This window comes from Fusarium subglutinans (assembly GCF_013396075.1).
Source record: "Fusarium subglutinans strain NRRL 66333 chromosome Unknown NRRL66333_c0000080, whole genome shotgun sequence".
In the NCBI taxonomy this organism is placed as follows: domain Eukaryota; kingdom Fungi; phylum Ascomycota; class Sordariomycetes; order Hypocreales; family Nectriaceae; genus Fusarium; species Fusarium subglutinans.
Genome location: NW_023502143.1, coordinates 30,719 through 55,482, shown reverse-complemented (window position 1 = coordinate 55,482; position 24,764 = coordinate 30,719). Strand labels below are relative to the sequence as shown.

The 24,764-nt window shown below is 49.2% G+C and overlaps 11 protein-coding genes across 11 annotated transcripts; 6 read left to right on the top strand and 5 right to left on the bottom strand.

The window, feature by feature from the left end:
* Positions 1-97: 97 nt before the first annotated feature.
* Positions 98-4,941, top strand: FSUBG_6918 (putative bifunctional P-450:NADPH-P450 reductase; the record flags this gene model as incomplete). The annotated part of the gene is made up of 9 exons (XM_036685167.1): positions 98-133; positions 184-649; positions 790-914; positions 1,454-1,523; positions 1,570-1,650; positions 1,719-1,998; positions 2,045-2,900; positions 2,949-3,447; positions 3,497-4,941. The coding sequence occupies 9 exons, from the start codon at positions 98-100 to the stop codon at positions 4,939-4,941; spliced, it is 3,858 nt and encodes a 1,285-aa protein (XP_036537572.1).
* Positions 4,942-5,244: 303 nt separating this feature from the next.
* FSUBG_6917 (DAL5-Allantoate and ureidosuccinate permease) lies at positions 5,245-7,017 on the bottom strand (the record flags this gene model as incomplete). Its single annotated transcript, XM_036685166.1, has 7 exons — positions 5,245-5,463; positions 5,512-5,919; positions 5,972-6,235; positions 6,281-6,664; positions 6,711-6,757; positions 6,804-6,850; positions 6,896-7,017. 7 exons carry the CDS (start codon positions 7,015-7,017, stop codon positions 5,245-5,247), a joined length of 1,491 nt encoding a protein of 496 aa, XP_036537571.1.
* A 288-nt stretch (positions 7,018-7,305) lies between these two features.
* On the bottom strand, positions 7,306-8,961 carry FSUBG_6916 (zn 2cys6 transcription factor; the record flags this gene model as incomplete). The annotated part of the gene is made up of 3 exons (XM_036685165.1): positions 7,306-7,734; positions 7,783-7,852; positions 7,943-8,961. 3 exons carry the CDS (start codon positions 8,959-8,961, stop codon positions 7,306-7,308), a joined length of 1,518 nt encoding a protein of 505 aa, XP_036537570.1.
* A 583-nt stretch (positions 8,962-9,544) lies between these two features.
* Positions 9,545-11,206, top strand: FSUBG_6915 (triacylglycerol lipase II precursor; the record flags this gene model as incomplete). Its single annotated transcript, XM_036685164.1, has 2 exons — positions 9,545-10,932; positions 10,990-11,206. The coding sequence occupies 2 exons, from the start codon at positions 9,545-9,547 to the stop codon at positions 11,204-11,206; spliced, it is 1,605 nt and encodes a 534-aa protein (XP_036537569.1).
* A 1,385-nt stretch (positions 11,207-12,591) lies between these two features.
* Positions 12,592-13,758, top strand: FSUBG_6914 (glucan 1 3-beta-glucosidase A; the record flags this gene model as incomplete). The annotated part of the gene is made up of 1 exon (XM_036685163.1): positions 12,592-13,758. The coding sequence occupies one exon, from the start codon at positions 12,592-12,594 to the stop codon at positions 13,756-13,758; it is 1,167 nt and encodes a 388-aa protein (XP_036537568.1).
* Positions 13,759-13,967: 209 nt separating this feature from the next.
* On the bottom strand, positions 13,968-14,472 carry FSUBG_6913 (histone acetyltransferase HPA2; the record flags this gene model as incomplete). The annotated part of the gene is made up of 2 exons (XM_036685162.1): positions 13,968-14,158; positions 14,202-14,472. 2 exons carry the CDS (start codon positions 14,470-14,472, stop codon positions 13,968-13,970), a joined length of 462 nt encoding a protein of 153 aa, XP_036537567.1.
* A 1,103-nt stretch (positions 14,473-15,575) lies between these two features.
* FSUBG_6912 (uncharacterized protein) lies at positions 15,576-15,836 on the top strand (the record flags this gene model as incomplete). The annotated part of the gene is made up of 2 exons (XM_036685161.1): positions 15,576-15,637; positions 15,686-15,836. 2 exons carry the CDS (start codon positions 15,576-15,578, stop codon positions 15,834-15,836), a joined length of 213 nt encoding a protein of 70 aa, XP_036537566.1.
* A 220-nt stretch (positions 15,837-16,056) lies between these two features.
* FSUBG_6911 (uncharacterized protein) lies at positions 16,057-17,187 on the bottom strand (the record flags this gene model as incomplete). Its single annotated transcript, XM_036685160.1, has 1 exon — positions 16,057-17,187. One exon carries the CDS (start codon positions 17,185-17,187, stop codon positions 16,057-16,059), a length of 1,131 nt encoding a protein of 376 aa, XP_036537565.1.
* Positions 17,188-17,615: 428 nt separating this feature from the next.
* Positions 17,616-18,647, top strand: FSUBG_6910 (2'-hydroxyisoflavone reductase; the record flags this gene model as incomplete). Its single annotated transcript, XM_036685159.1, has 3 exons — positions 17,616-17,651; positions 17,713-18,129; positions 18,186-18,647. The coding sequence occupies 3 exons, from the start codon at positions 17,616-17,618 to the stop codon at positions 18,645-18,647; spliced, it is 915 nt and encodes a 304-aa protein (XP_036537564.1).
* A 258-nt stretch (positions 18,648-18,905) lies between these two features.
* Positions 18,906-19,541, bottom strand: FSUBG_6909 (chrR cupin-like domain protein; the record flags this gene model as incomplete). The annotated part of the gene is made up of 2 exons (XM_036685157.1): positions 18,906-19,137; positions 19,204-19,541. The coding sequence occupies 2 exons, from the start codon at positions 19,539-19,541 to the stop codon at positions 18,906-18,908; spliced, it is 570 nt and encodes a 189-aa protein (XP_036537563.1).
* A 2,152-nt stretch (positions 19,542-21,693) lies between these two features.
* FSUBG_6908 (uncharacterized protein) lies at positions 21,694-23,116 on the top strand (the record flags this gene model as incomplete). Its single annotated transcript, XM_036685156.1, has 6 exons — positions 21,694-21,837; positions 21,899-21,935; positions 21,995-22,236; positions 22,284-22,507; positions 22,555-22,685; positions 22,734-23,116. 6 exons carry the CDS (start codon positions 21,694-21,696, stop codon positions 23,114-23,116), a joined length of 1,161 nt encoding a protein of 386 aa, XP_036537562.1.
* Positions 23,117-24,764: the final 1,648 nt, after the last annotated feature.

Sequence of the window (24,764 nt, the reverse complement as noted above, 5' to 3'; positions counted from 1 at the left end):
TGTCGCCAAGCATACAGTTCGGAAATGGGAGTCTGTACTCCGAGCCTTTGTCTTTACGCCTCTCGTCATCGCTGGATTAGTGACGGGAATCATCGCGATGGGCTCATCAGACCATTTCAGAACTGAACACGGGGTATGATTCTCAACCTAAGATCGGCGAGAAGCAAACTGACGCGTACACAGGTCATCGGGCTCGTCACTGTAGTGTTTGCAGGCTTCGCATCACTACTGTACTTCTTCGATTTCTTCTTTGGCTCAAGACTAGCTCGAACAATCATGGGAATGCGGTGGCGTCAGAACCTCAAGTACTTTGACATGTTCGTCTGCCAAGTCATCCTCATGCTCTCCGGCTTCGTCCTAACCGACGGATTTGACGACCTTTCCGTCATGGGCCTCTGCTACATCCAGATCTCCCTCGCGTGGGCCGTATCTATTGGTATGATAGCAGCGTTTGTCTGGAACAGCGCCATGGTCTTGATGACAGCACAATGGTTCCTCGTCCGTCGAGCACGACCCAGCGGAGGCATCGCTAGCCCCAACAATAGAATGTGGAGGCTCGTGCGCTTCCGCCGTCGTCGTCGTGAACCATCACCAGAGCCTACGCAGGCATACGAAATGGGCTCGTCATCAGAAACGTCTGAAACTTGCGGTCGGGGAACGGACTGAAGCTGGGGCTGTGCTGTGATACTTATGGATGCCAAGCGTTCCAGGATAGATAGAGTTTTTGACATATTCAGTTTAGTGCAATAATGAGAGCTTTTAACGATGTTTTTCGCTCCGGGCATCAAGGACACCGTCAAGACGCTTCTCGTATGATAATTTCTGCCAACGGAGCCCTTGTTCTCCGGGCTGTCATCGTGAAACGCGAGGCTGAGATACAGGGTCCAGACTCTGCTGCCAAGTGCCTGACGGCGGTATGTCAAACTCAAAACACGCAGACTGTTTTTTCGGATGAGCCTGACATAATAGAACGTGTTTGATTCGTCCGCGTCCATAGTTTGACCGCTTATTTTTAGGGTTTGACAACAGGTATCGGAGGCCCGCGGGGCACCGACCGGGGTGCGCGGAGCATATTATATGGGGGCACTTTTATAAGGCTGTGTGCCGTTAGCCGGGCCCCGCGGGCGTTGGGAGTGTGGACGCGGGCGGAGTAGATATCGGGAGTTGATGATCGTCAATGCGGAGTTACAGCCGGGTATATTCACCAGAGTAAGGATTAATGAAATCAATGCGTTGTCTTGGAGATAGGTGCGTAAATTGCTTGCTCAGCCTCATCATCTCTTGACTATAATATGCTTTGAAGAAAGCCATTCCAGCAGCAATTCCATCAACGTCAACACCAAAAACCACCAACAGCAACAATCTGCTTTAGACAGCAAGCGATTTGATCTTATACGAAACATCACCACTATTTACGAATACAAAACGCAGCGTAATCTACACTTTTGAACAGAAAATGGCAGTTAAGCAAGAATCGAAAAAGCACGATGAAAAGCACAAGGGACAAATCCCTGGACCAAAGGGTACATCGCCTTCAACACCAATGCCATCACATGCTAATCATCACAGGCCTTCCGGTCATCGGTAACCTTCTCGACATCGACGTCACAAACTCGCTACAATCGATCATCGACATGGCCAAAGACTATCGTACGTCACCGACCGTTACTATACCCGACCGTTACTATACCCGACTGTCTCTAACACTACAACCGCAGCAAAGCTCTTCGCGCTAAATGTTGGCGGAAACACAGAGATCATGATCTGCAGTCGAGAGCTCATGGACGAATTAGCGGACGAGTCACGATTTCACAAACTTGTTGTTGGTGGTGTTGAGAAACTACGGCCTTTGGCTGGTAATGGTCTCTTCTCGGCGCAGCATAACAACCAGGAATGGGCTATCGCACATCGAATCCTCATGCCGCTATTCGGACCTCTCACGATCAGAGAGATGTTGCCTGATATGCGAGACATCTCAGAACAACTCTGTCTAAAATGGTATGTCGTTAACTATCGACAGAAGATACGATGTTGACTTTTGCAGGGCACGATTGGGTTCTTCATCGACCATCGACGTCGCAAACGATTTCACACGGCTGACGCTCGACACCATCGCCCTTTGCACAATGGGCTTCCGCTTCAACAGCTTCTACAGCAACGAGAAGATGCATCCCTTTGTCGAGAGCATGGTCGCAGCTCTCGTCGACGCGGATAAACAATCCATGCTCCCCGACGTGGTGCAGTCATTTCGACTACGAGCCCAATCCCATTTCAAGAAGCACGCTGCTGTGATGAAGACCACATGCCAGGATATCCTCGACCAGCGCCGGAAGAATCCTGTAGAGGGCAAGGATCTGCTCAATGCGATGATGAGTGGTAAGGATCCCAAGACGGGTATGGGTATGAGCGATGGGAATATCGTCGATAACCTCATCACTTTCCTCATCGCGGGCCACGAAACTACCTCTGGTCTCTTGTCGTTTGCATTCTACTACCTCCTTGAGAACCCTGAGAAGCTACAGAAGGCTCGTGAGGAGGTTGACGAGGTATTGGGTGATGAGAACATTACCGCCGACCATCTCCCCAAGATGCCCTACATCAACATGATCTTCCGCGAGACTCTTCGTCTCATGCCTACAGCGCCAGGCTTCTACGTCACACCCTTCAAAGACGAAGTCATTGGCGGCCAGTACAACGTCTCCGCAGGCGATCCCCTATTTCTCTTCCTCCACATGATCCACCGCGATCCCGAAGTCTGGGGCCCCGATGCCGAAGAGTTTAGGCCTGAGAGGATGGCAGACGAGCACTTTAATAAACTCCCCAAGAACGCTTGGAAGCCTTTCGGTAACGGTATGCGAGGCTGCATCGGTCGAGAATTCGCATGGCAAGAAGCTCAAATAGTAAGTACCAATTCTTATTGTCGTATCACTAGCTAATGTTTTTCGCAGGTTACAATCATGCTCCTCCAGAACTTCGACATGGTCAAAGCCGACCCTAATTACAAGCTCAAGATCAAGCAGTCGCTCACCATCAAACCCGATGGTTTCAACATGAAGGTGAAGCTCCGAGAGGGACGCGACTTGACCAACCTCTTCAAGAATCCCAGTCTCGCTAGCTCCAAGCAGCCCAGTCTGTCCAGCCGAAAGAACCTCAACATCTCACAGAAGGACCTGAAGCCCATTTCTATCTTTTACGGGTCCAACACCGGAACGTGTGAAGCTTTGGCGGAGCGGTTGTCGGCTGATTGTGCGACATTTGGATTCATGCCTTCTAAGCCTTTGCCACTTGATGACGCTACGAAGAATCTGTCCAAGGATGGACCAAATATCATCTTGGCGGCTTCGTATGATGGAAGGCCATCTGATAATGCTACCGAGTTTACAAAGTGGGCTGAGGCGCTGCAGCCTGGAGAGTTGGAAGGCACTCAATTTGCTGTTTTTGGATGCGGTAAGTCTCTTTCACCTCTCATATCTCACTTTCATCTGACGCTCCGTAGGTCACAAGGACTGGGTATCAACCTTGTATCGCATCCCCAAAGTCCTTGACAAGTGCTTAGCAGACGCCGGCGCCGATCGCCTCGTCGACGTTGGTCTCACCGATGCTAGCACGGGTCGCTTATACCCTGACTTCGACGACTGGGCACACAGCAAGCTCTTCCCAGAGTTAGCCAGCCGCCACGGCATCACGCTTGACCATGAGCCCGACTCTCTCGAACTAAGTGTCACCATCAACCAGTCCCAGCGAAATGATATCGGAGGTAACTTTAAGAGGGCTGAGGTCGTGGAGAACACTCTTCTCACCAGTCCCGGTGTTCCTCGCAAGTACAGCCTACTTCTCAAGTTGCCGAAGGATATGGCATACACTCCTGGTGATCATGTGCTGGTTCTTCCCAAGAATCCGCCTCAGCTAGTTGATCGGGTCATGACTTGCTTTGGTGTTGATGATGATACTGTCTTGACTGTCTCGTCTAAACGGCCAACTTTCCTTCCCACCGGCACCCCTATCCTTGCTTCGAACCTCTTCAGCACTCTTGTTGAACTGTCTCAGACTGTCAGTCGTACGAGTCTTAAGCGACTCGTAGACTTCGCGGGCAACGATGAGACAAAGACTGAGATCCAGAGTCTCGCTGGTGATAGATACGACGCTGAGATTGACCAACAGCGCATGTCAATCCTCGACATCCTCCACAAGTATCCCTCCATCAATATGCCCCTGTCAACCTTCCTCTCCATGCTTCCCCAGATGCGTCCCCGCACATACTCCTTCGCCTCAACACCAGAGTGGAAACCCAGCCACGGCTCACTGCTCTTCTCCGTCGTTGAAGCAACTGAAGCTAGCGGATCATCACTTGCACGCCCAGGAGGTCTAGCTACCAACTACCTGGCCCAGCTCCGACCAGGCGACTCTGTCCTCGTCGAGCCTCGACCTTGCAGAGCTGAGCTTCGCACTGCCATGACCACTGAGCTCAACGTTCCCATCGTCATGATCGCTGTTGGCGCTGGCCTCGCTCCCTTCTTGGGATTCATGCAGAAGCGATACCTGCAGGCTCAGAACTCAGGCCACTTGTCCAACTCCTCCTGCACACTCTTCTTTGGTTGCCGTGGTGCCAAGATGGATGACATCTGCCGCGATACACTAGATGAGTACTCCCGCGCAGGCGTTGTATCAATCCATCGCGCCTTCAGCCGCGATTGGGACTCGCCGTACAAGTATGTTCAGCACTTGGTGGCTAAACACGCTGATACCTTGGCGCGGCTTTGGGGACAGGGTGCTATTGTGATGGTTTGCAGTGGTAAGAAGGTTTCTGATGATGTGTTTGATGTCTTGGGTCCTATTCTTCATAGTGAGGATAGAAGGTTGAACACCACGAGGGCGAGTGACTGGAAAACTTGGAGCGATGGTGTCAGCAAGGAGCGATTGATCTTGGAGGTGTTTGGATAGATTTGAAGTTGGCGATAGGCTTTGTTTGTTGATATAGCATAGCGTTGCGGGTTTCTTATTGTACGATATAGATCAGGATATACTGGATATAACAAAATTTGACTGTTCACGTTACCTTATCTTCATCTGCAAAACTTCTTTCAGGAGGCCTACATCTTTCTCCCAGATATTGAAGTACCTAGGCGGTTGTGCTTTAGAGTAACAGTTATTCACATAATATGTCCCATTTGTATTGACCAACTACTAAACCCTGAACCAAACTCTGCAAACCCGCCACAACATCAAAACGCATTCGTCCCTGCTTTACAGAATATATCTAAAGTTCTTGTTCTGCATATCAGTCTCATCCACCTGAAGAAGTGTTCCATCCTCAGTGAGGTCAACCTGTCGAGACTCCTCGGGATCTCTCTTGACACCCTGCTCATTATCACGACGGCGGTTCTCCCAGGTAAGGTAGAAGTAAATGCCCACCACGAGAGCAATGGTGATGGCATAGCAGACCATAATTGTGGTGTAAGCAGTCTATAGAGGTTAGAAATGTGTTCCATGGTAAGCAGTGGTGTTACTCACATGGTAGCCGGGTGCCTCGGTGCTGATAAAGAACTGAGGACCGCTTAGGTTGCCGGCACAGTATCCTAGGAAGATCATGGCCATGACGGTTGACTTTTTGGTGAAGCCAGCGATGTTACTAGCGGACAGTGACAGCATGAGAGGAAACGCTGGTGCGACGGCCATGATGAGCCAGAAACCTGCCAATCGGGAGAGTTTCTCAGCTGTAGGGAGGAGCTTGATCATAAGAATACCAGCAATGGCCATCAAGTACGTCAGAACAAGAGCAATATGTCGGGACTTGCGGACGTAGGTAGTGAATACAGCGACGAGGATGACGGTTGTGAGTTGAAAGGCTGATGCAGGGAGACCCATGAGGATAGTCTGCTTCTCATCGTAGCCGAAGCTCTTGATGACAATGGTGCTAAACTGTTGTCAAATATTAATATCATGCTATCAAGGTTGGAGAAGGAACACTTACGCTGGTAGTTCCACCATTGGGAATGCAGATGATGAAAGAGAAGAAAAAGAACCACCAGGCCTTGACGTCCTTCATAGTCTCGATGAACTGCCCGCGATCCCACTTCTTAGTCTGAGTAGTTCTCTGGAACTTCTTAGGTCGGAGAGCAGCAAACTCTCGCTCAGAAGTTGACAGAAACCCAGCTGTCGCAGGAAAATCAGGGAGGAAGAAAAATGTCAAGACAGACCACGCAATGGTGATGAGGCCAAAGATGAGGAAGAGCATCTAGCCAAGTAAGCAGAATATCTACTCATCGTAGGAGTAACTCACCTTCCACTGCTCAATAGGCCCATGGTAGCTCAGAATCCCATACGCAATCATAGCACCAACCATACTCGCCGACGCATTGCCCGCAAACCAGAACGAATGGCGCGATACATGCTCATGAGGCGTGTACCACATTCCAGTGATGAGCGAGAACCCGGGACTAATCGCACTCTCAAACACACCAAGAAAGAAACGAAGAACCATGAGACTAGCGTAATTATGCGCGACGGCGTGAAGAGTGAGAATGACGCCCCAGATAAACATGAGAACGCTGAGATATTTGCCAAGAGGGAATTTGACGAAGCCGAGGGAGATGGGGTATGAGGCGACGAGGTAGCCTATGTAGAAGATACTAGACGCCCAGCTGAATTGCTGGCCGACGAGTTGCTTCGCTTGTTAGTGGTGTTTTTTGTTCAGCGTGGTGATTACTTACCAGATCCTCTCGTAGGCCGAGAATAGCGCTATACGCCAAACTCGTCTCTGCATAAAGTCAATACCCGCATATCAATTGGCACGCCAAACTTACTATCCAAATACTGCAATCCGTAGCTAACGATAAGCAACGGCATGAGTCTACAAGATTAGCTGTGAACACCTGTCACTTCTAGTAGCACGTACCTCATGTCAATCTTCCTCACGAGCTTCTTCTCGTCTTCCACCGACAGCGTATCAACAGTCCCGTTCGCATCGCCATCCATCTCATACTCAGGTGTCGACTCTTTCATTTCTTTCGCCTCCATGATTGAAATTGTGATGTTGCAGGAGTGAGAAAAACAAGGTTGAAACTCAAAGCGTTGATGGTTTTGAGTCAGTGTCGGGGCGCAAGGGCCCAGTTATATCGTCTCTCCTTATCATACCAGCGCTAGTCCTTATTCCTCTTATCTAATTCGGCTCCAAAATCTGGGGTCCCTTGTCTACTACCCCAGATTTGTGGCGTGACCTTTGAGTGGTTGGATTAATCGACGAGATAAGCCACGAGATTTATCGACGAGATACTCAAGATAGACTGATAGAGGGCAAAGGCTTAATTAATTCATGGTCTGCTTGCTAACTAACTCGCGAACCGCCTCCATCGATATTCCCCTAGCCGACAGTGTCTTAGCCGACACGACGAGATTGTAAACGCCCTTGATAACGGGGTCTGAAATACTCGCCGAGATCCAATCTCGGTATACAGGGTCATGTGTCTCGATGCCTCCGATTAAAAGTGCCCATTGGAAGCGCTCTAGAAGCTGTACTGGTCCGACGGGGATGGTGTGGTATGCTGCTGAGACTAGTTCCTGGAGTGCGCGCTCGATATCAGCTGGGACTGGTGTCTCGCCGAAGAATGTGTCGCGGCTGCGATACAGGTAAATCTCCAGGGCATGGAAGATGGTTACAGCTACGAGGGCCATTAGTGGTGGTTTAGTAGACTGTTGGGCGCAGTCTCTTGACAAGGTGAAGAGAAAGTTCTGCTCCTGTACCATGTCAGTCCATGACGGTTTAACAGACCACTATCGACTTACCTCTCGTATCTTGTCCAGTTTGTTTCTAATCTCCAGCCACTTCCCAAGTACAGCCAGCTCGCTACTCTGGCTATACACATTTATCTCGTATTGTATCGTAATTAAACTGAAGTAGACATCCAGAATCCTTCTCTGACTCGTCTCCGGCAAATTCTCAGACCTAAACCACGTCTCCCTCTGGTCTGGTAGTATCGGCATACGTGACAAGAGCCATATTCGTTGCCTGGTCTCGTGCTTCTGGCTAACATAGCCCGCAAAAGCAGCACCACAGCCAAAGAAGCCACAGAACACATCGCGGTCATAAATGTATGTCAAGATCCGCGACAGCGTAACGGGTTCCGACGTTCCTGTGCTCCTACTCGAATTGGCACAGACCTCATCCAGCGAAAACGTCGTGACATACGCAAGAATCGAAGTACTCAACTCCCGCAATCTCTCCACCTCCAACGGATCTCTCCTCATCCAAAACATATAAAGATACAAAAACGACAACATCATCGCGACGTGATTCATAGGCGATAATGTCACGAGCGCCTGGCTTAATAGCTGTGACCCGTTCTGAAAATGCAAATAAGACTCCAGAGGCGGTCTATGACTGAAACCATGATGGATAGCAAGTTCGCTGTGTGAAAAGGCAAGAAGGAAATGTAACGCCATGGGATTCTGGACTGCAAAGTTGAGAAAGATGGAGTGCGCTGATAGAGCGGCTTTCTGTGTGGATTTCATGGGTGCGAGGACGGTGGAGTGGAATGTCATGGCTTGGACGTCGTCGCTCCCGATTGAAGGGGCGGGCTCGGTTGGGTTTGTGAAGGAGAATGAGGGAAAGAGGGAAAGAAGATCGAAGGAGGGTGTTGGGTATAGAATGAGCTGTGAGGACGCATCTTGGGGGTATTGAGGGAGGGCGATGGGGTGGATCAAGTCTTCTGGTGGTATGTCTGGGAAGCTCGTTGGTGATGCAGATGCAACTTCATTCTCCACGGGCAGAACATCAAACGAGATATCAGGCGGTAATCCCTTAGACAACTGCAACTCCCCAGCAGGCGTCAAAGCAGGCGGCGTAACACTCTGCGAGCCCTCACTGACAGCATCATCAGTCTTTGGCACAATCGCCGGCGGCGTCCACCTCTCCCTCTGCTTAATCGGCCCTAGCCCTCTCCTCCTCTCCGCCAGCGGCTGCATCTGCGCCGCCCATCTACACTCGAGCTTGAGCCTCACGCAGCGATTGCACTGCGGCCTCGTCTCATCGCATTTGACCTTTTTGGTCAGACACGTCAAGCAGCCTGGACTGGGTCAATGGGGGACCACTTCCGGTTTTTCCGGGGCAGCCGGAGACTCACCGTTTTTAGAGCGGCCGCGTTCTACGCGTTTGCGCTTGGGGGGAGGTTGAGAGGAACTGGATGCATTCTCCATGTGACTTGGCTTGACTGGGGGTGGGAGGGGGAGACCGGATGAGAAGGTCCTTATCGAGTGAGTGGGAAGGAATTGGATGGCATTAGTTAATCGATCGATTGATTTGCTTTGTCCCTTTCCCTTTCGTTTCGGTCGTTAATCTGAAAGGACGCGCCGCCCGGACGATCCCCGCCTCTCGCAGCTGATATGTCGTCGATTAAACTGGCCAATCACCAGCAAGTCACTTTTGGACCTGCGATACGACGAGATATGGACGCAATAATGAACAATTTATTGAGTCTCTCTCATTTCCTTCTTATCTCATACTCTGCAGCTCCCTCTTTCTATCTCCCAAATAATTCTTATCGTCAAAATGGGCAATTCCATCTCTTACACCACTTCAGACTGTCACGTCAACCTACCAAACTCTGGATCTCTCAAAGGTCTTCAGTTCGATTCCAAGTCCCGTCGCTTCGCAGGCATTCCCTATGCCCAACCCCCCGTCGGAGATCTACGATGGCGAAAACCTCAGCCCTTTCCAAAAACACATCAATACCAATCTTTAGATGGTTCCTCTTTTGATGCGACGCATTTTGGACCTGTTTGTCCTCAGGCGAATTACTCCAAGAACGTTAGCGAGCATATCCCCAAACATGCATACAGCGAGGATTGTCTAAGACTCAATATCTGGACGCCTGTGCCTGATCCGAACGAACCGAATAAGAAATGGCCTGTCATGGTCTGGTTCCACGGCGGTTGGTTCCAGGTTGGAGATCCAAGTCAGGAAGAGAGTATGGACCCTACGGAACTCATATCAACTGGCGGATTACAAGCTGTCTTCGTAGCCGTTGGTTATAGGCTCAACGTCTTTGGCTTCCTTGCTGGGCAGTCGCTTCTTGAAGAGTCTGGAGGCGAAGCTGTCGGAAACTATGGTCTTTGGGATCAGCGTCTCGCTATGCACTGGGTATACGAAAATATCGCTGCATTTGGAGGCGATCCTGAGAACATCATCCTGGCGGGACGAAGTGCGGGAGCTTACTCTGTCCTTGCGCAAGCCCTCTATGACTTCCGAGGCAAAGAGTCACAAAGTCGCTTTACAAGAATGATTATGTACTCCAATGCCATTCCGACACAACCCAAGACGGTTCAAGACTGCGAGGAGCAGTTCGATGAGCTCTGCGAGTACTTCGGTATACCAACAGATATCAGTGGCGCAGAGAGACTACGTCATCTGAGAAGTATCAGCGCCGATGATCTCTCTTCTGCTATCATGGAGCTTAAGAACCACACCTTCCGTCCCGTGACGGATGATCTGTTCATTCACTCGGGTATCTTTGACTACTATCGCGACGGGTCATTTGCCCGCGAGTTCAAGAAACGCGGTCTCAAGCTCTACATCGGCGAAGTCCTTGATGAAGATACCCTCTACGCCGTCACAAACCCTCCTGATCCCAACATATCTTCTCTTCAAATGCAAATATCCAATTATTACCCCCCACACGTCACCGACCGTCTCCTCAAGCATTACACCCTTCCACAAACAAAAGACAAGAAAGCTTGGCAGCAGATCTTTGGGCGCATCATCGCCGATGGCCAAGTCAGAGCTCCGTCACGATACCTAGTGGACAACCTGGTGCGCAATGGCGTTGATATCAAAAATGTCTGGAGATATCTCATCGCATATCGCTTGTCCTTCATAACGAATGATGTTGCTCCAGCCTCGTTTGGTGTGAGCCATGCTATGGATAGGCCTATATGGAAGTAAGTCTTGAGTCTCTACCCAGCTCTCTACAGTGCAGACTGGCTAACATATTCCAGTTATTCTATTACTCACGGACCAACACCCGCGGAAAGAGACCTTCTGGATGCTTGGATCAGAGATCTCAGGGCTTTTGTCAATGATGAAGAGGGATATATTTTTGGTACGGGGCTGACTACAGACTACAAGGTTATGCAACCGCAAGGAACAATTGCCATTGAACGAGACGGACGGTGGGAAGAGCTACTACAAGTCATGGATATCTTTAGTGCATGAGTTTAGACCACACAGCTACATTACTTCAATAGCCTTTCTAAGTAATATGCGTCTGTGTAAGCCTCAATTTGTATGTACATGCGTACCAAGCATTTGGTGACTGAAAGAGGTTCACCATTGGGGGGGGGGGGGGGTATTGAATAAATTATCATAGCCAAGAACGAGGCGCTAGCGAGAAAGGGTAGTCTGGCGTGGCTCCTCTACTTGAGGCAAACAAAAATCATTTGGACGTCAATAACCCTTCCTCGAAGCCCTCAAGGGAACAATGGGCATCATTATGGCAGGCAGTGGATTCAATGAATACACTTTCTGCTGTAAATATGCCCTAACGATTTTTCGAGTTAAACGAGCCGGGGGATCAACCTCAATGATACCAACACCGCCTCGACAACTTATGGTGTAGGATCTAGGAAATATATGGGACATACACTCGCAAAATAGAGCCTTACCTCGCTGTTCCCCGCCAAGTACAGCGCCTTGGTTCCAAGCTGGGCAGGGAGATGGAGCCAGTCGACAGGCATGTGGAGGATCTATGGGCGGTTCAGCCAAACGGACGACGTCTCTTCTTGGACATCAAGCCAACTGGCTACAGAAAACGATACCCAGCCATCGCTAGTATCATGGTAATGGACCGGATGGGTCCACTCTAAGCCCAACCACCCCAATGCTAGCCTGGTGCCGTCTCCAGGTTTCGGGCATAGAGCCGAAGTAGAGGGGACACCAAAGGTCTTCACCCTTGTAGCGTAGAAGCCATGGCTCAGAGCCGTGAGGAGAGGCAACCAATAAGAACTAGCCAAAGCCGGGTCTAGGGAAAGAACTCCGGCTTTCAGTAATTCCTATTGGATATGCGAATCTCCAGATTCCCCCACATTACCCCAGGTTATCCTTCTCATCTCAGATGATAAATGCAGACTACCGGTCCTTTTTATGACCATGAATCAACCACTCATGACTATTATGACTGCAGTCTACACTCTATAGCTGTGTCGGCATGTGGACATCCCGCTTCGTTTCAAGGGCCTCCACTTTCCCGCACGATTTCCGTGACGTCTAACTACATTTTCCCATCTTCGGGATAGTGTTATGTCAAGATGCCGAAATAAAATTGCAGTGTATATGACTCTTTTAGCCGGGGAAGGAGTTTCAACCAATAAATAGACTGGTTCAATCAAGGTTAAAGCGATTTAAGACTAAACAAACTTGGCATCTTCGGTGCTCGCTAGACCGAGGAAGCAACTCGTAAAGTATTATAAAAGTCTACTATAGTTCTATAAAAATTCCAGTACATTCTAATTCCTCTATCCCCACAAGCATAACGTTGATTCCTTACAGCCCTTTCTTTGCCTTCACGCAGTCTCCAAAGCCTTCATTAAAGCCTACCAACAATGAAGCCGTCCCTGGCATTTGCTTCTGTCACAGCCTTGTCCTGTAGCTTGGCTACCGCCGCGCCGCCTTCCAACTACCCCAATTGGAAGACGTTCAAAGCCAATGGGGTCAACCTTGGTGGTTGGCTGCATCAGGAAGCCGTAATCGATCCCAGGTGGTGGAACCAGTACGCGCCTGGTACACCTGATGAGTGGGATTTTTGTGAAAAGCTCAAATCGCGATGCGGTCCTGCCTTGGAGCAGCGATACGCCTCTTACATTACGACCAAAGATATCGATACTATGGCTGCAGCTGGAATCAACGTCATCCGAGTGCCGACTGGATATAATGCTTGGGTCACTGTCCCAGGATCCCAGCTTTACAGTGGCAATCAAGCTCGTTTTCTGAGAGCCATATCTGATTATGCTATCAAGAAGCATGGCATCCACGTCATCCTCGACATTCACTCGCTCCCTGGCGGTCTGAACAGCATGGGGCTGGGCGAAAAGGAGGGGAACTATGGCTGGTTCCAGAACCAGACCGCTCTTGAATATTCTTACAAGGCCGTCGACGCTGCCATCAAGTTCATCCAGGGATCTGATGTTCCCCAAGGCTTTACCCTGGCCCCCATCAACGAACCGGTTGACAATCGAGATATTACAAAGTTTGGCACGCCTGAAGCATTGAGTGATCAAGGGGCTGCTTGGGTTCTTCAGTACTTCCAAGGTGTCGTTTCGCGCGTTGAAAAAGTGAACCCCAAGATACCCATCATGCTTCAGGGTGGCTTTCGACCTGTCGACCACTGGGCCAAGTACTTTGCTGCCAGCACTAATCTCGTCTTTGATGTCCACAACTACTACTTCGCTGGCCGCCCGACTACCTCGCAAAATCTTGCCGGATTTATCTGCAGTGATGCCAAAAACACTGCTTCGCCAAAGTTTCCCGTTTTTGTCGGCGAGTGGTCCATCCAGGCTGCCACCAATAACACGTTTGCCAGTCGGGCGCGGAATCTCAATACTGGTCTCAAGGCTTGGGCTGCGTATACTCAAGGAAGCGCTTACTGGACTTGGAAATTCTTTGGAAATGAGCCGGTTGATGGCGAGGGTACTCAAGGCGACTACTGGAACTACTCCGACTTTGTGAAGATGGATATCGTTGACCCATCGTCGGGGGCTACTTGTAAATGAGGCGCCTCCATCGCTACCACTAGACTTAGCAATACACGTGTTGCGATGTTCTTAACCACTAAAATCTATGATTTTCCCGGATATGATATTCTCTAGGCCTTTAAAGAAAGATAGTCCCTCTAAGAATGGGTGATGACAGCAGCTGAGTAGATTCACGAGTGCTTATGAAGCTAGGAATAATCGGCATTGTATTAGATGGGATACCGTCATCACAAAGCCATTCTATACTGAACAAACTGGCTCTCAGCAAGAGTATCATACAGCTTCCGCGCCGCAGTATTATCATGCTTGGTAACCCACTGCACCCTCATAAACCCCTTCTCCCTCGCAACATCCGCAACAGCCTGCGTCAACTTCCTCCCAAGCCCCTCTCCACGAACCTCCGGATCGACAAACAAGTCTATCAAGTCAACACCACTCCTCACATAACTCTGTCTACTTACCATTCAACAAAAGAATCTCCTTCTCGCTCCAAGGCGTCTGCTCCGGAAAGAAATGCGCCAACCCGACTAATTTCTTCTCCTCCCCTTTGACTTGCCGCACGACCAGCGCTTGTAGTCCATTCTTCTCTTCGATGATGCGATCGAAAGTTCGTGCGTATTGATCCTCGTCGATCTTGGATTTGTAGAAGTCGATGTAGGCGCGGAATAATTTGGACCATTCTTCGTAGTCGCTGCGGACTGGCTTTTCGATATGATATGTTGCTGAAGACATTGCGGTGATGGTATGAGATGAAGGGTGTTGTCGATGAGGGGAAGTTCTCAGGTTGAAGGCGCTGTTTAAAGGTTCGTTATCGGTTCCGATAGGCCGGTTCCGAGGACTCGGGCCGGTCTGGGCTAGAGACCGGGAGTGCCACCGGCATGATATCGCCTTTATCGCAATCAGTGTGAGTCAATTGACTTAAAAGTGAAGTTTGGGGCTAACTGCCAGATGCTAAGTCTGGTTAAAATCGCCAATACCAGTTCGCTGTATTGCTGTCTCAAAAGGATGGTGGAGGGATCCCAAGCATGATGTCATCAAGCACAACTCCGCTTCTGGCCTCAAACGGCATTTGATACCCAAGCAAGCCAGGTCAATGCTGCTGACTCAGATGGATTAAAATACCAGACCGTATTGACTCAAGGGCTGCAATCCTTCTCATATGATCACAGACTTCGGCCAATGAATCTCACTCGGCTTCGTATGCTCAAGCGCATCTCGTATAGAAAGCGGGACGAGTCCCGGATCATGACCCGAGAGGTACGGGAGTAGATCCTTCTGCGGCAAGAATCCTTGCGGATCCTATCGGAATATTATAGCCGAGCGCTATGCATATACTTGTGTCATGGCCTCATATATCTCCCTCAGGGTGTAAGAAGACTTCTGACATTAAACTAGGGTACTAAAAATACTTAGTCTAAGATCCTCTTTATCTAGACTAAACTATACTAAGTTTGCCTAAGTTTACCTAAGGCTTTTTGTCACCTAGGATAGAGGTCCTAAGTTTTATTGCATCCCCTTGATCTCTTAAGCCATAGGCAGTAGTCGTGGTCAGAGACATGCATATGTCCCCAGTGTTCATGCAGAGTAACGGTCTCTTCAGGCGACTCTAGGCTACAATCGGCAGGTGGATCCTTCAATCCATGTATGAGGTGAGATTTAGGTGGTATAAATCCCTTTGTAACATCGGCTGGATAGAAATAGGAATGTGGTCAGCTAAAGGATGCAATCCCAGTAATTGATAAGTCACATAGCTGCATCACCACCTATATAAATGACACCGACGACCCGGAGAACCTCCCTTTTTTCCATCACTCACTCACAACACGATCATCAAAATGCAGTTCTCCATCTTCAGCATCCTGGCCATCGCCACCGTTGCCATCGCGGCTCCCCAGTCGTATGTCATGAGGAGACCTCTTGAGGATCCGTAGCTGACTTTGTATAGTGCCTGTGAGAACGGCGGCCTGTTCTACTCTGACCCAAAGACTCTTGAGCCCTGCAAGTCAGCCTGTGTTGGTGGAACTTGTGCTTTCCAGGGTACCTGTGCGCAAGATCCCAACGTTCCTCTTCTCTGTTTAGCCAAGTGCACTTGCTAAGCGCCTTGGTGAAGGATGGTAACGAGGCAGATGGCTTATAAATGATGAGGGTTATTTATGTCTTGATAGTCATAGTAATAAGCAATAGCGGAGGTGAATTTTGGATGATTCGCAGCCTCATGCTTATCGCAATAGCCCCATAAGGCTAATATTGGCACCAACTTCCAAATTCTTCTCACTACGTGGATATGGCCGACCAGTGAAGCCGTCTCTGTATTTTTTATTTCCTGAAGGAGAGCAGAAGAAGATCTTCAAACCGTGAAGCACCGACTTTCGGCTGCTGAGCCTCTGTGAATTGACTCAACGTCACCAAATAAGGCCCCGGCACTTTCCACGCAGCAGCCTCCCAAGCACTCTCACTATCCGCATCCCAAAGCTTCGTCCGCACATCAAACGGTAGAGCTTCGACGCAAAGTGAATGCATAGTATATCCCCTTCTCAACGAACTATACACCGCCAAGAGAATATTGCAAACCATTATAGTCCGTCTCACGTTCTCGGAGAATAACCATGCTTTCCAAGGACTTAGTGAGCTTGGTAGTTGAGTGGGAGCATTTTGCCATAGTGAATGAGTCTGAGCCCACATTTCTTCATTGTCACGTTCGATGCCATCCTCGTCTGTGTCGTGACACTTCAGGAGACGGATTATTTGGGCGAGGCTTATTGCCTGTACGTATGCCAGTGTGTCTGCGAATGTGTTGTGGCGTTTGGAAAGGCGGAGGAGACGTCTGATTGTGAGGCGGAGGGCATCAAGGCGGCTGCTGGCTAGATAGTTGCCGCCGATATGATAGCTATAGCAGATATCGCGAACTTGTTTGAGTGGTGGTGGTAGTGAGGAATCGTATAGGGCAGAGTGGATGAAGGTAGTCGTGCCATGCTCAGCAAACTGGTCTGGAAAGGATCGAAGAATGTCTGATAACTGGTGAAGCGTCTGCTGATCAAACACTCGCATAATCTCGAGATGCAATGGATTAAATATTTGGAGACCATTGATCATCGGCTTGCTGATGATTCTGTGACCGTTTAACTTGGCCAGATCTGATTCCGCCAGAGGAGGTCGAGAGCCTTCATAGTAATCATTGGAGAGTATCTGTCGAATGAAGATCTGTAGCCTTGTATCCAGGACACCATGGACCAATAAATGCGACAAATTCTGAGTACCCTGTTCTTCCTTGAGCTTTCGAGATTTGACAATACTTTTGAGTGTCTTTTCGACAGCTGCAGGGGCTGGCTCATTGGCGTACCGACAGGGAATACGCTTGGTGGAGCATCTCTCGCAGCAGGGACTCGCGAGATTGCAGCGCCGTCGGGCTTTGACGCAAGCTTGACACGATCTCTGTAGAAGACCCATCTGAGATTTGCCTTTGTGTGTAAAAGCCGATGACTGCAGATGAAAAGAGAGTGTTTCTTTGATGCGAGAATACTTCAGCAATGCTTGACTAATCATCAGCAGCAGATACGCGTGTTCCAAAAAAGGACTAGTCTCCACCTCGAAGTCTCAAAGAGTTTAGCTTCCACCTTCTGGCTAGAAGAGGTTTAGACTCCACCATCTCCATGACGAGAGGAGCCTGGATTGAGGCCATGATAATGGTGAAATGCCTCGATGCTGAGAAATCATTTGCGTTTGAGGAAGTATTATACTTGACTGAGAGTCTATAAGTAGTCCAGACATTTCCAGTCATGTAACGATATCGCCAAACACAATTGAACAGCATCCGCAGCTCAAGAAATCGACTTACCCTGCATCTCTTGATTCCCTAGATATTCCTATTCTTTACCATGTCTGCTGAGATCAAGAACGTTATGGTTCTTGGAGTGAGTCTCCTTCCTTACATTCTCATCGAGGTATCGAATTCCTGTGCTCACAAACTATCAGGGCCGCGGAAATCTCGGACCATATCTCATTAGAGCACTTGTCAAAGCAGGCTTCACCGTTTCCGTTCTTAGCCGCACCTCATCCAATGTCACGGAGTCAACATTCTTGGGTGCTTCAATTGTCAAGTCTGACTACACTTTCTTGTCCCTCGTTGACGTTTTTACTGGGCAGGATGCGGTCATCTCTACCCTTTCAACCGCCAATATCGCAGAGCAAAAGATCGTCATTGATGCTGTCGCAGCTGCAAAGGTCAAGCGATTTATGCCAAGCGAGTTTGGAAGCGACACCTCTGTTGAGGGACTTGAGAAGATGGCGCCCTTCCTCAAGGGAAAGCAGGATGTTATGGACTATGTCAAGTCTAAAGAAGCAGACGGACTATCTTGGACAGCCATTTTCACTGGTCCTTGGATTGACTGGGTGAGTCCGTTGACAATGAATACACAGAGCAAAGTAATGTTCTGACGAATTATAAGATGCTCGTTGAAGGTAAAGGATTACTCTGCTTAGACATCAAGACCAAAACTGGCGAGCTTGTCAACTCGGGCAAACCAAAGTTCACCACCACGACTGTCTCAAAAGTCGGCGAAGCTACAGCTGCTGCACTTCTCCATTCTGATAAGACCAGAAACGAATACGTTCACGTCGCATCCTTCAACACTTGTCAGAACCAAGTCATCGAGGCTATCGAGAGAATCTCATGCACCAAGATTCAGCTCGAGAAGTTGGACAACAAGGACCTATATGCTCGGGCGACAAAGCATATCGATGAAGGCAATTGGGGCAGAGGGTACTATGAGCTGGCTACTGCCACAGTCTACAGCGATGCGCCTGTTACATACTTCCCCGACAAAGCGGCTCATTGGATGAAAGAGCTTGGTCTGGTTCAGGATGAGACCTTTGATGAAATGATCACCCGTGTTTTAAAGACTGTTTGAGCATATAACATACCTTGGTATGGAGAAGGGATCATGAGACATCACGTGGTCTGGTGATATGCCGAGGCATATAGGGGGGTTCACCGCCATTGCCAAACCAATACACCACGGCATCCCCGAACAATGCACCAGGATACACATTATCATCAGTATTATTCATTGTTCATATCTCTTTTGTTATTCATGGAGACTAATCATGCGAAAATCATGCAAAGCTATATGCCGTAACCAACCATCCCAACCGTTGTCCATTTCCATTTAGTGCCAGAGAGCATCGTTGGGCTTGATGCCCTTCTCCTTGCAGTGATCGTAATACAACTTGGAGAAGCTGAAGAGATCGAGAGTGAACTTCAAGGTATCATCATCGTTAAGGAACTCAATGCTACCAGTGATGGTAAACACAATATCGGTGTCATCCTGTACAGACAAGGTGTGGATAACGCCGGGGTTCTCGCAAACCCAATCTCCAGGGCGGGCAACCCAGTCGTATCTAGATCGCGATAGATTAGCACTTGAATCATGTATGCACAACAGGGTTCTGCGAAGGGTAACATACTCCTTGTAGCCCCATTCTCCAGACATGGTGATGGCTGTAACGGTACCACGGTGTCGGTGCTTGCCCAGGCTGGCAGCGACCTTGGATCGGAGACCGACGACGAAAGTACCCGTCCTGTTCTCCATACGCATGGGCTTCAGCTCAATGGGTCCAATCCATGGAAACCAGAGCGTATCGGTCTTTGCATTGATATAAACATCGGGGGCGCTGTACTTGTCCACGAAGGCAAGCTCTTCCCGCTCGTGCTCTTTGAGGGCGGAGCCATCATCCTTGGGTCGCTCAGCGAGCTTGGAGACGGGCTCGGGGACGAGATCGGGGGTAGTGGTAGAAGGAGCCATTGCTTTGTTCTTTTGGCGTGAGGCTTAGAATATGTTGTGCAGTAGTAAAAAGTGTAATAGAAGGGTTTAAAAGTGCCAAGTTGTACTACGGGCCGTGCCTGGGCTGGATTTATTAAATGCAATTTTGTAGAACCCTTGAGGCGAGTGAAGGAGCGGAGCCGGTGAGGGGAAAGGATTACCATTGATAGTGAGACGATTGGTTGCGCTTGTGGGCATTCGAAACGCGTTGCCCGCGGTGTAAATCCTTTAGTCTCGGGGCATACCGCCATTTCGAGTACTAGACTGACTCTGACTCGCGATACCTGGAGCAACAGCCCGCTTCCCGCCCACATACCGCCCATAGTCTCAACGGCTTCTGAAGTCTAGGGGTCTTTAGGCATTGAGAGCTGTAATGATAGTGAGGAAGGGTTATCTACCAGGTACTGGTAGCAAAGTTTGAGAGGCGAAACGGTGGTTTTGCCTGGAGGTGACCATGATCTTGTCTGCATAAAGGTTCTTTCATGCAACGTCAAGCACAGGCCCCATCCGTTCTGTGAGCCCTTGACGCTTTTCTTCCTCTTCTGGCAGAAGGATTCAGGCAAACTCCACAGACGGTGTTTGCCGTACATACAGAGCGGAGCGGTAAGTGTAGCATCACTTTTTAGCCTTTAGGCACTGGCTGGCCCACTGGTCTACTGGTCTAAACCGTTCCGAAACTAGATGACCCCAGATCCGCTGCGACGTTGGAGGTCGCGCTTTGATGAGAATTTGAGAGAAGGAAATGCCGTTGTGCCAAGATTGTGTGTAGCATGCCCGATTATTCGGGATATTTCATCTCCATTGTACAAATGATAACTGATTGGAGGGTTGGGGGGGTTGGGTAAGAGGATTGGATACCTTGTTTAGACGCGCTGGCGCGGTGAGCAAAGACCCTGAACCAACAGCCAAGGCAATGCATTGCAAGATATACTTTCCAGGGGGTTCAGTCCTTGCTTTTTTCACACTCGATCTCACTTTTTTCTTCTTTTTCTTTATCCGGCCCAAGCCCTTGGGATCCTCAATCTTGGGTTCAGAGATCTTCACTGAGCAAAACCTCGCATTGCTACCTTACAGTTGGGCCTGAAGCTAGTCTAACCCCCCCGGAAGTCTTTGTATCCGCTGAGCTAGTAGGGAAGAGCCTTCTTTTGGCTGCGGCACGACACCCGCGTAACTACCGTCTCCCCCCGCGCGGCCTCCGCGGCAGATTCTGGGTCTTGTAATTTTGCTTTAGCCTTACGAGCTGATGCGGGAGCGAACCCGTGTCGATGCTATCGATGTTTAGCGCAAGTTATGGCGCCAGCGCAGAGAAGCGTCTGCCTCACTATTAGTTCAAAGTATCTGTAGCAGCAGCAGGAAAAAGAAAGTTCAAAAGAGTCAGAAGGCGCTGACATGTAACGTGAAGATTACTCGCAGATTGAGTTCTGCGAGGATGGTCCACTCTCGATATTAACTGTCAAACAATGACAAGGTTTAAGTCCTGACACTCTGGGAATCACGATGTGACAATGCACCTCATCTTTTCCAAGGGAATCATTCGCGCGCCCAGAGATTACCCGCAGAGCCCAGAGCAAGCCCTCATGCTATATACTTACTGACTAACAGAAGAACCAAACCAAGAACGGGATAACGAAGTCTTGACCTAAAAAAGCCGGTGGACCCGTCGAATGTCACATTGTGGAACCGACTAGTCTGCTAGCTCAACTCCTTAGACCTCATCCAGCGACGATCATAGCCGTTGAGGCCTACAAGCGCGCTTTGAATTTCACCCAAGCCATTTTTCCTTTACGAGGGGACCTTGGACCTTGACACGATCATCGCAAGCTTTGCGTTCCCCTTTAGTTCCCAGGTCCACATACCGGTTCGTTTCGAATAGATAAATTAAAATGTTTCCTTTCGGGGAACTGCCCCCCCTCCCCTGGCGTAATTATACATATCTCTCGCATTGTATCCATCCTCTCGGGTTCGCGTTGGTCCTTCTCGCTCTTCTCTTTCCTCTCTCCAAACTCTGTATGGTTGGGCTGCCCCTCTCTGGTTCTTGACGAACTGAGTGTGCCGTAAGCTTAACTAAACCTCCAAACTCTGATTCGCGGAGGTGTTTGCTCCTTTTTGCTGTTTACCTCCGTGGACGGCCAAGATGGAGTCTAAGCAGACGGACCTTTGGGTCGTGCTGTTTGTCACGTTTGCTGCTGCGACTATTATCACCATCCTTCGGTTATTGAGTCGTCGGCTCAAGAGGATTCCTTTGTCGTGGGACGATTACTTTGCTCTTTGTGGATATGTGTGTTATTTTTTTTTAGAGCTGCTGTGAGTGAGGTTGTGAGTGCTGATGTTTTTTCAAGGCCATTTCTGTTGGTTGGATCATTATTATTCCCTACTGTATGTTCCCGCCTAAGGACCAACGACCAACAACCGATATCGATGCTAACAGTACCAAGGGGTCAATCATGGTCTTGGGTTACATATCACAGATGTCACGGAGATGAGGAACATCACGTTGGAAGATGCATTGTATCAATCAAAACTTCTGCTCTTCATCGCCGAGCTCTTCTACGCCTTCGGTCTCTTCTTCGCCAAAGTCTCGATTCTCAGTTTGTACTGGCGCATGTTCCGGGTCAGCAATATTCGACTACCGATTCAAATTCTCTTCGGATGCGCCATCGTCTGGATCATTTTCCGAGTATGTACATCAGGATCAATTGAGGCTCCCAGGCTAATTGATGGTAGATTTTCATGGGTATCTTCCACTGTGTTCCCGTCGATGCGTTCTGGGATTCGAAAGCAGGCGGATACTGCGCCATTGAGGATAAGAAGTTCTTCTTTGGTACGACGCTGGTGCACGCTGCCATTGATATCGCTATCTTGATCCTTCCGATGTGGCAGATTGGCAAATTGCAGCTGCCTATGATTCAAAAGGCTGGTATCATGGTCATGTTCACCTTTGGCTTCTTGTAAGTGAAGTGCACCTTGGTCAATTGATGGATACTTACAGACATAGCATTTGCGCCGCCGCTATTCGACTGATTGTCGCTGCTCGCGTTTTTAATGACAAGTCCGCGGATTTGACTTGGAATATTTGCGACATTGTCATCTGGGCAACTGTCGAGGTCAATCTCATCAACGTTTCCGGTACGTACTAATCTCAACGACGCACTCAGCGATATCTAACATGTATAGCTTCACTACCTACGATCCGACCCGCGTGCACATACATCTTTACCTGCACGCATCCCCGAACCCGAACAGGCGCCAGCTCAGGAAGCTACCCCAACAGCTACGGCCGCAGTCAAACCAAGCAATCCATCCGCCTCGACACCATCAACAAGTCCACGCCCAACGACGAATCTAGCTCAACGCACCAACTCGCCGAGTCCGACGACGGCGGTGGTCGCGGCTCAGTGTCAGACTTTGAGAGCCACGCCATCGACCGGTTCAGACCAGCGGGCAACAAGTACACGTCTATGGTCACGGGTCAAAGTCCAGGCACTGGTGAATTTGGAGCCAACTTTGGTGGCATTCTCGTCAAGAATGAGACGACGGTGCACGTTTCCAAACACTGATCAAACTGGAACCGATTTGATATCGAATGGAGTCATGGAAAAGCGATGTTATGGATATACCTTGTAACTTAGAGTACAGTGAAATAATTAATAGCGATGATCGAGTCATTTGGACCCAGACACTAGGAACCATTCCAACCAATCGCAACGTGGGCATGATGATTTTGGTGACATGAGTGGATGGGCCCCTGCGTCTCAAGCGTGAACTAGGATTGATCCACGGTGTCTTCGTCTCACGACAGATGCCAAAGCAGGTTTTCTTCAGCGCCGAGTCCACTGAAGAAATGTCACGGATCATTCCGTTGCAGATTCCAAGAGACTGTTTTCATCCTCATTTCCACTGTTGGCGACATGTCTCGTCTCCTAGACCCCACGCATCCGTAACTCTTTGACCCGTTCAGTTCCACAAACTTCAGTCCGTGGCCGCTTAAGCTTCAGCGGCTGTCACCAAAATGTCATTTTACGCATTGACCCCTGCACTGACATTAGCAAAAAGTCTACTCCGTAGAACTCGACAAACTGAGGCTGACGATATGACGCCGCAAAGTCAACACCGCTCTTGCTCTAGTGAACCTCTTTGCTTTTTCCACGTACATCTCAGCTTAGTCTTGCGTCTGCGACCAGAGAAACTCAATGTCCAATAAGAAACAGTGCCCTGATGGCGATCTGACGCATCAAGGTAGCATCGTGTCGGAAGTTGGGGGAAGAAATACTCCGGAACTTCCGCCAATGTGACATGGCAACATTTACGCTAAATGCCTCCGAGACAGGGTCAGGGCTTCGGCACTTGAAGGAGTAAAAGTGAGGGGAAGCCGCGATATTGGGACAACGCCAAATATTGGGTTAGCAGTCAATAACGGGTACGCTATAGTTTCAGCTGGTTCTTGGCATTTTAACGAGGTTGGTGGCGCTGGATGAGTTCAATGACTGCCGAAACAAGCTTTTACGTACCGGGAGCTATTCTGAAAGACTTGCCCGAATAGAAGAGCTCTTTCTAACGGAACTAGGCCGACTACGAAATCGTCGGTCGGTAAGTGCGATGCTCTGAAACGTGATCGGCATGCAACCTTTTGCACTGAAACTGCCAGAATGCCGACATAAGAGGTATCACAAGATCGGGCAGAAACACAATCGGGAAAGTGAGAGATAATGTTACTGATCGCATACTGAAGTTCGCCGAGACTTGCAACCTTGTCTTGAGATGCTTACCCTGCCATAAAACTCAAGGACGGGTTAATCTACGCAGCAATTCACTTACAAAGTCAGAAGAACAGCGTTAGATATGATCAGGTAATAATGGCTTGTATTGTTTTGTAATGAGGTCGAATCTCAGTCCTGCAGGTGTCATTCTATTTCAGCCGTGGCTGCTTATTCGTGATGTCATCCCGCGCCCTTTGGAGAACATGCACTGAGCGGATCTCCGCAATGAATGATTGACTTTCGATCATCTTTCGAATGGTTGCGCGATCAAACAGCGCTTTAACCCCTCAACTGACCAACGAGGGATTTGAAGCTTACTCCAAAATCATTCGAAGCATTTGTCAAAAATCATCGCTGTTACAAAACTTGACCGATCATGTCATTAACGGCAACCCTCTCAAAGAGAGGCGAGGTGTTCGCGACGCCGACAAGCAAAATGCCAATGCTG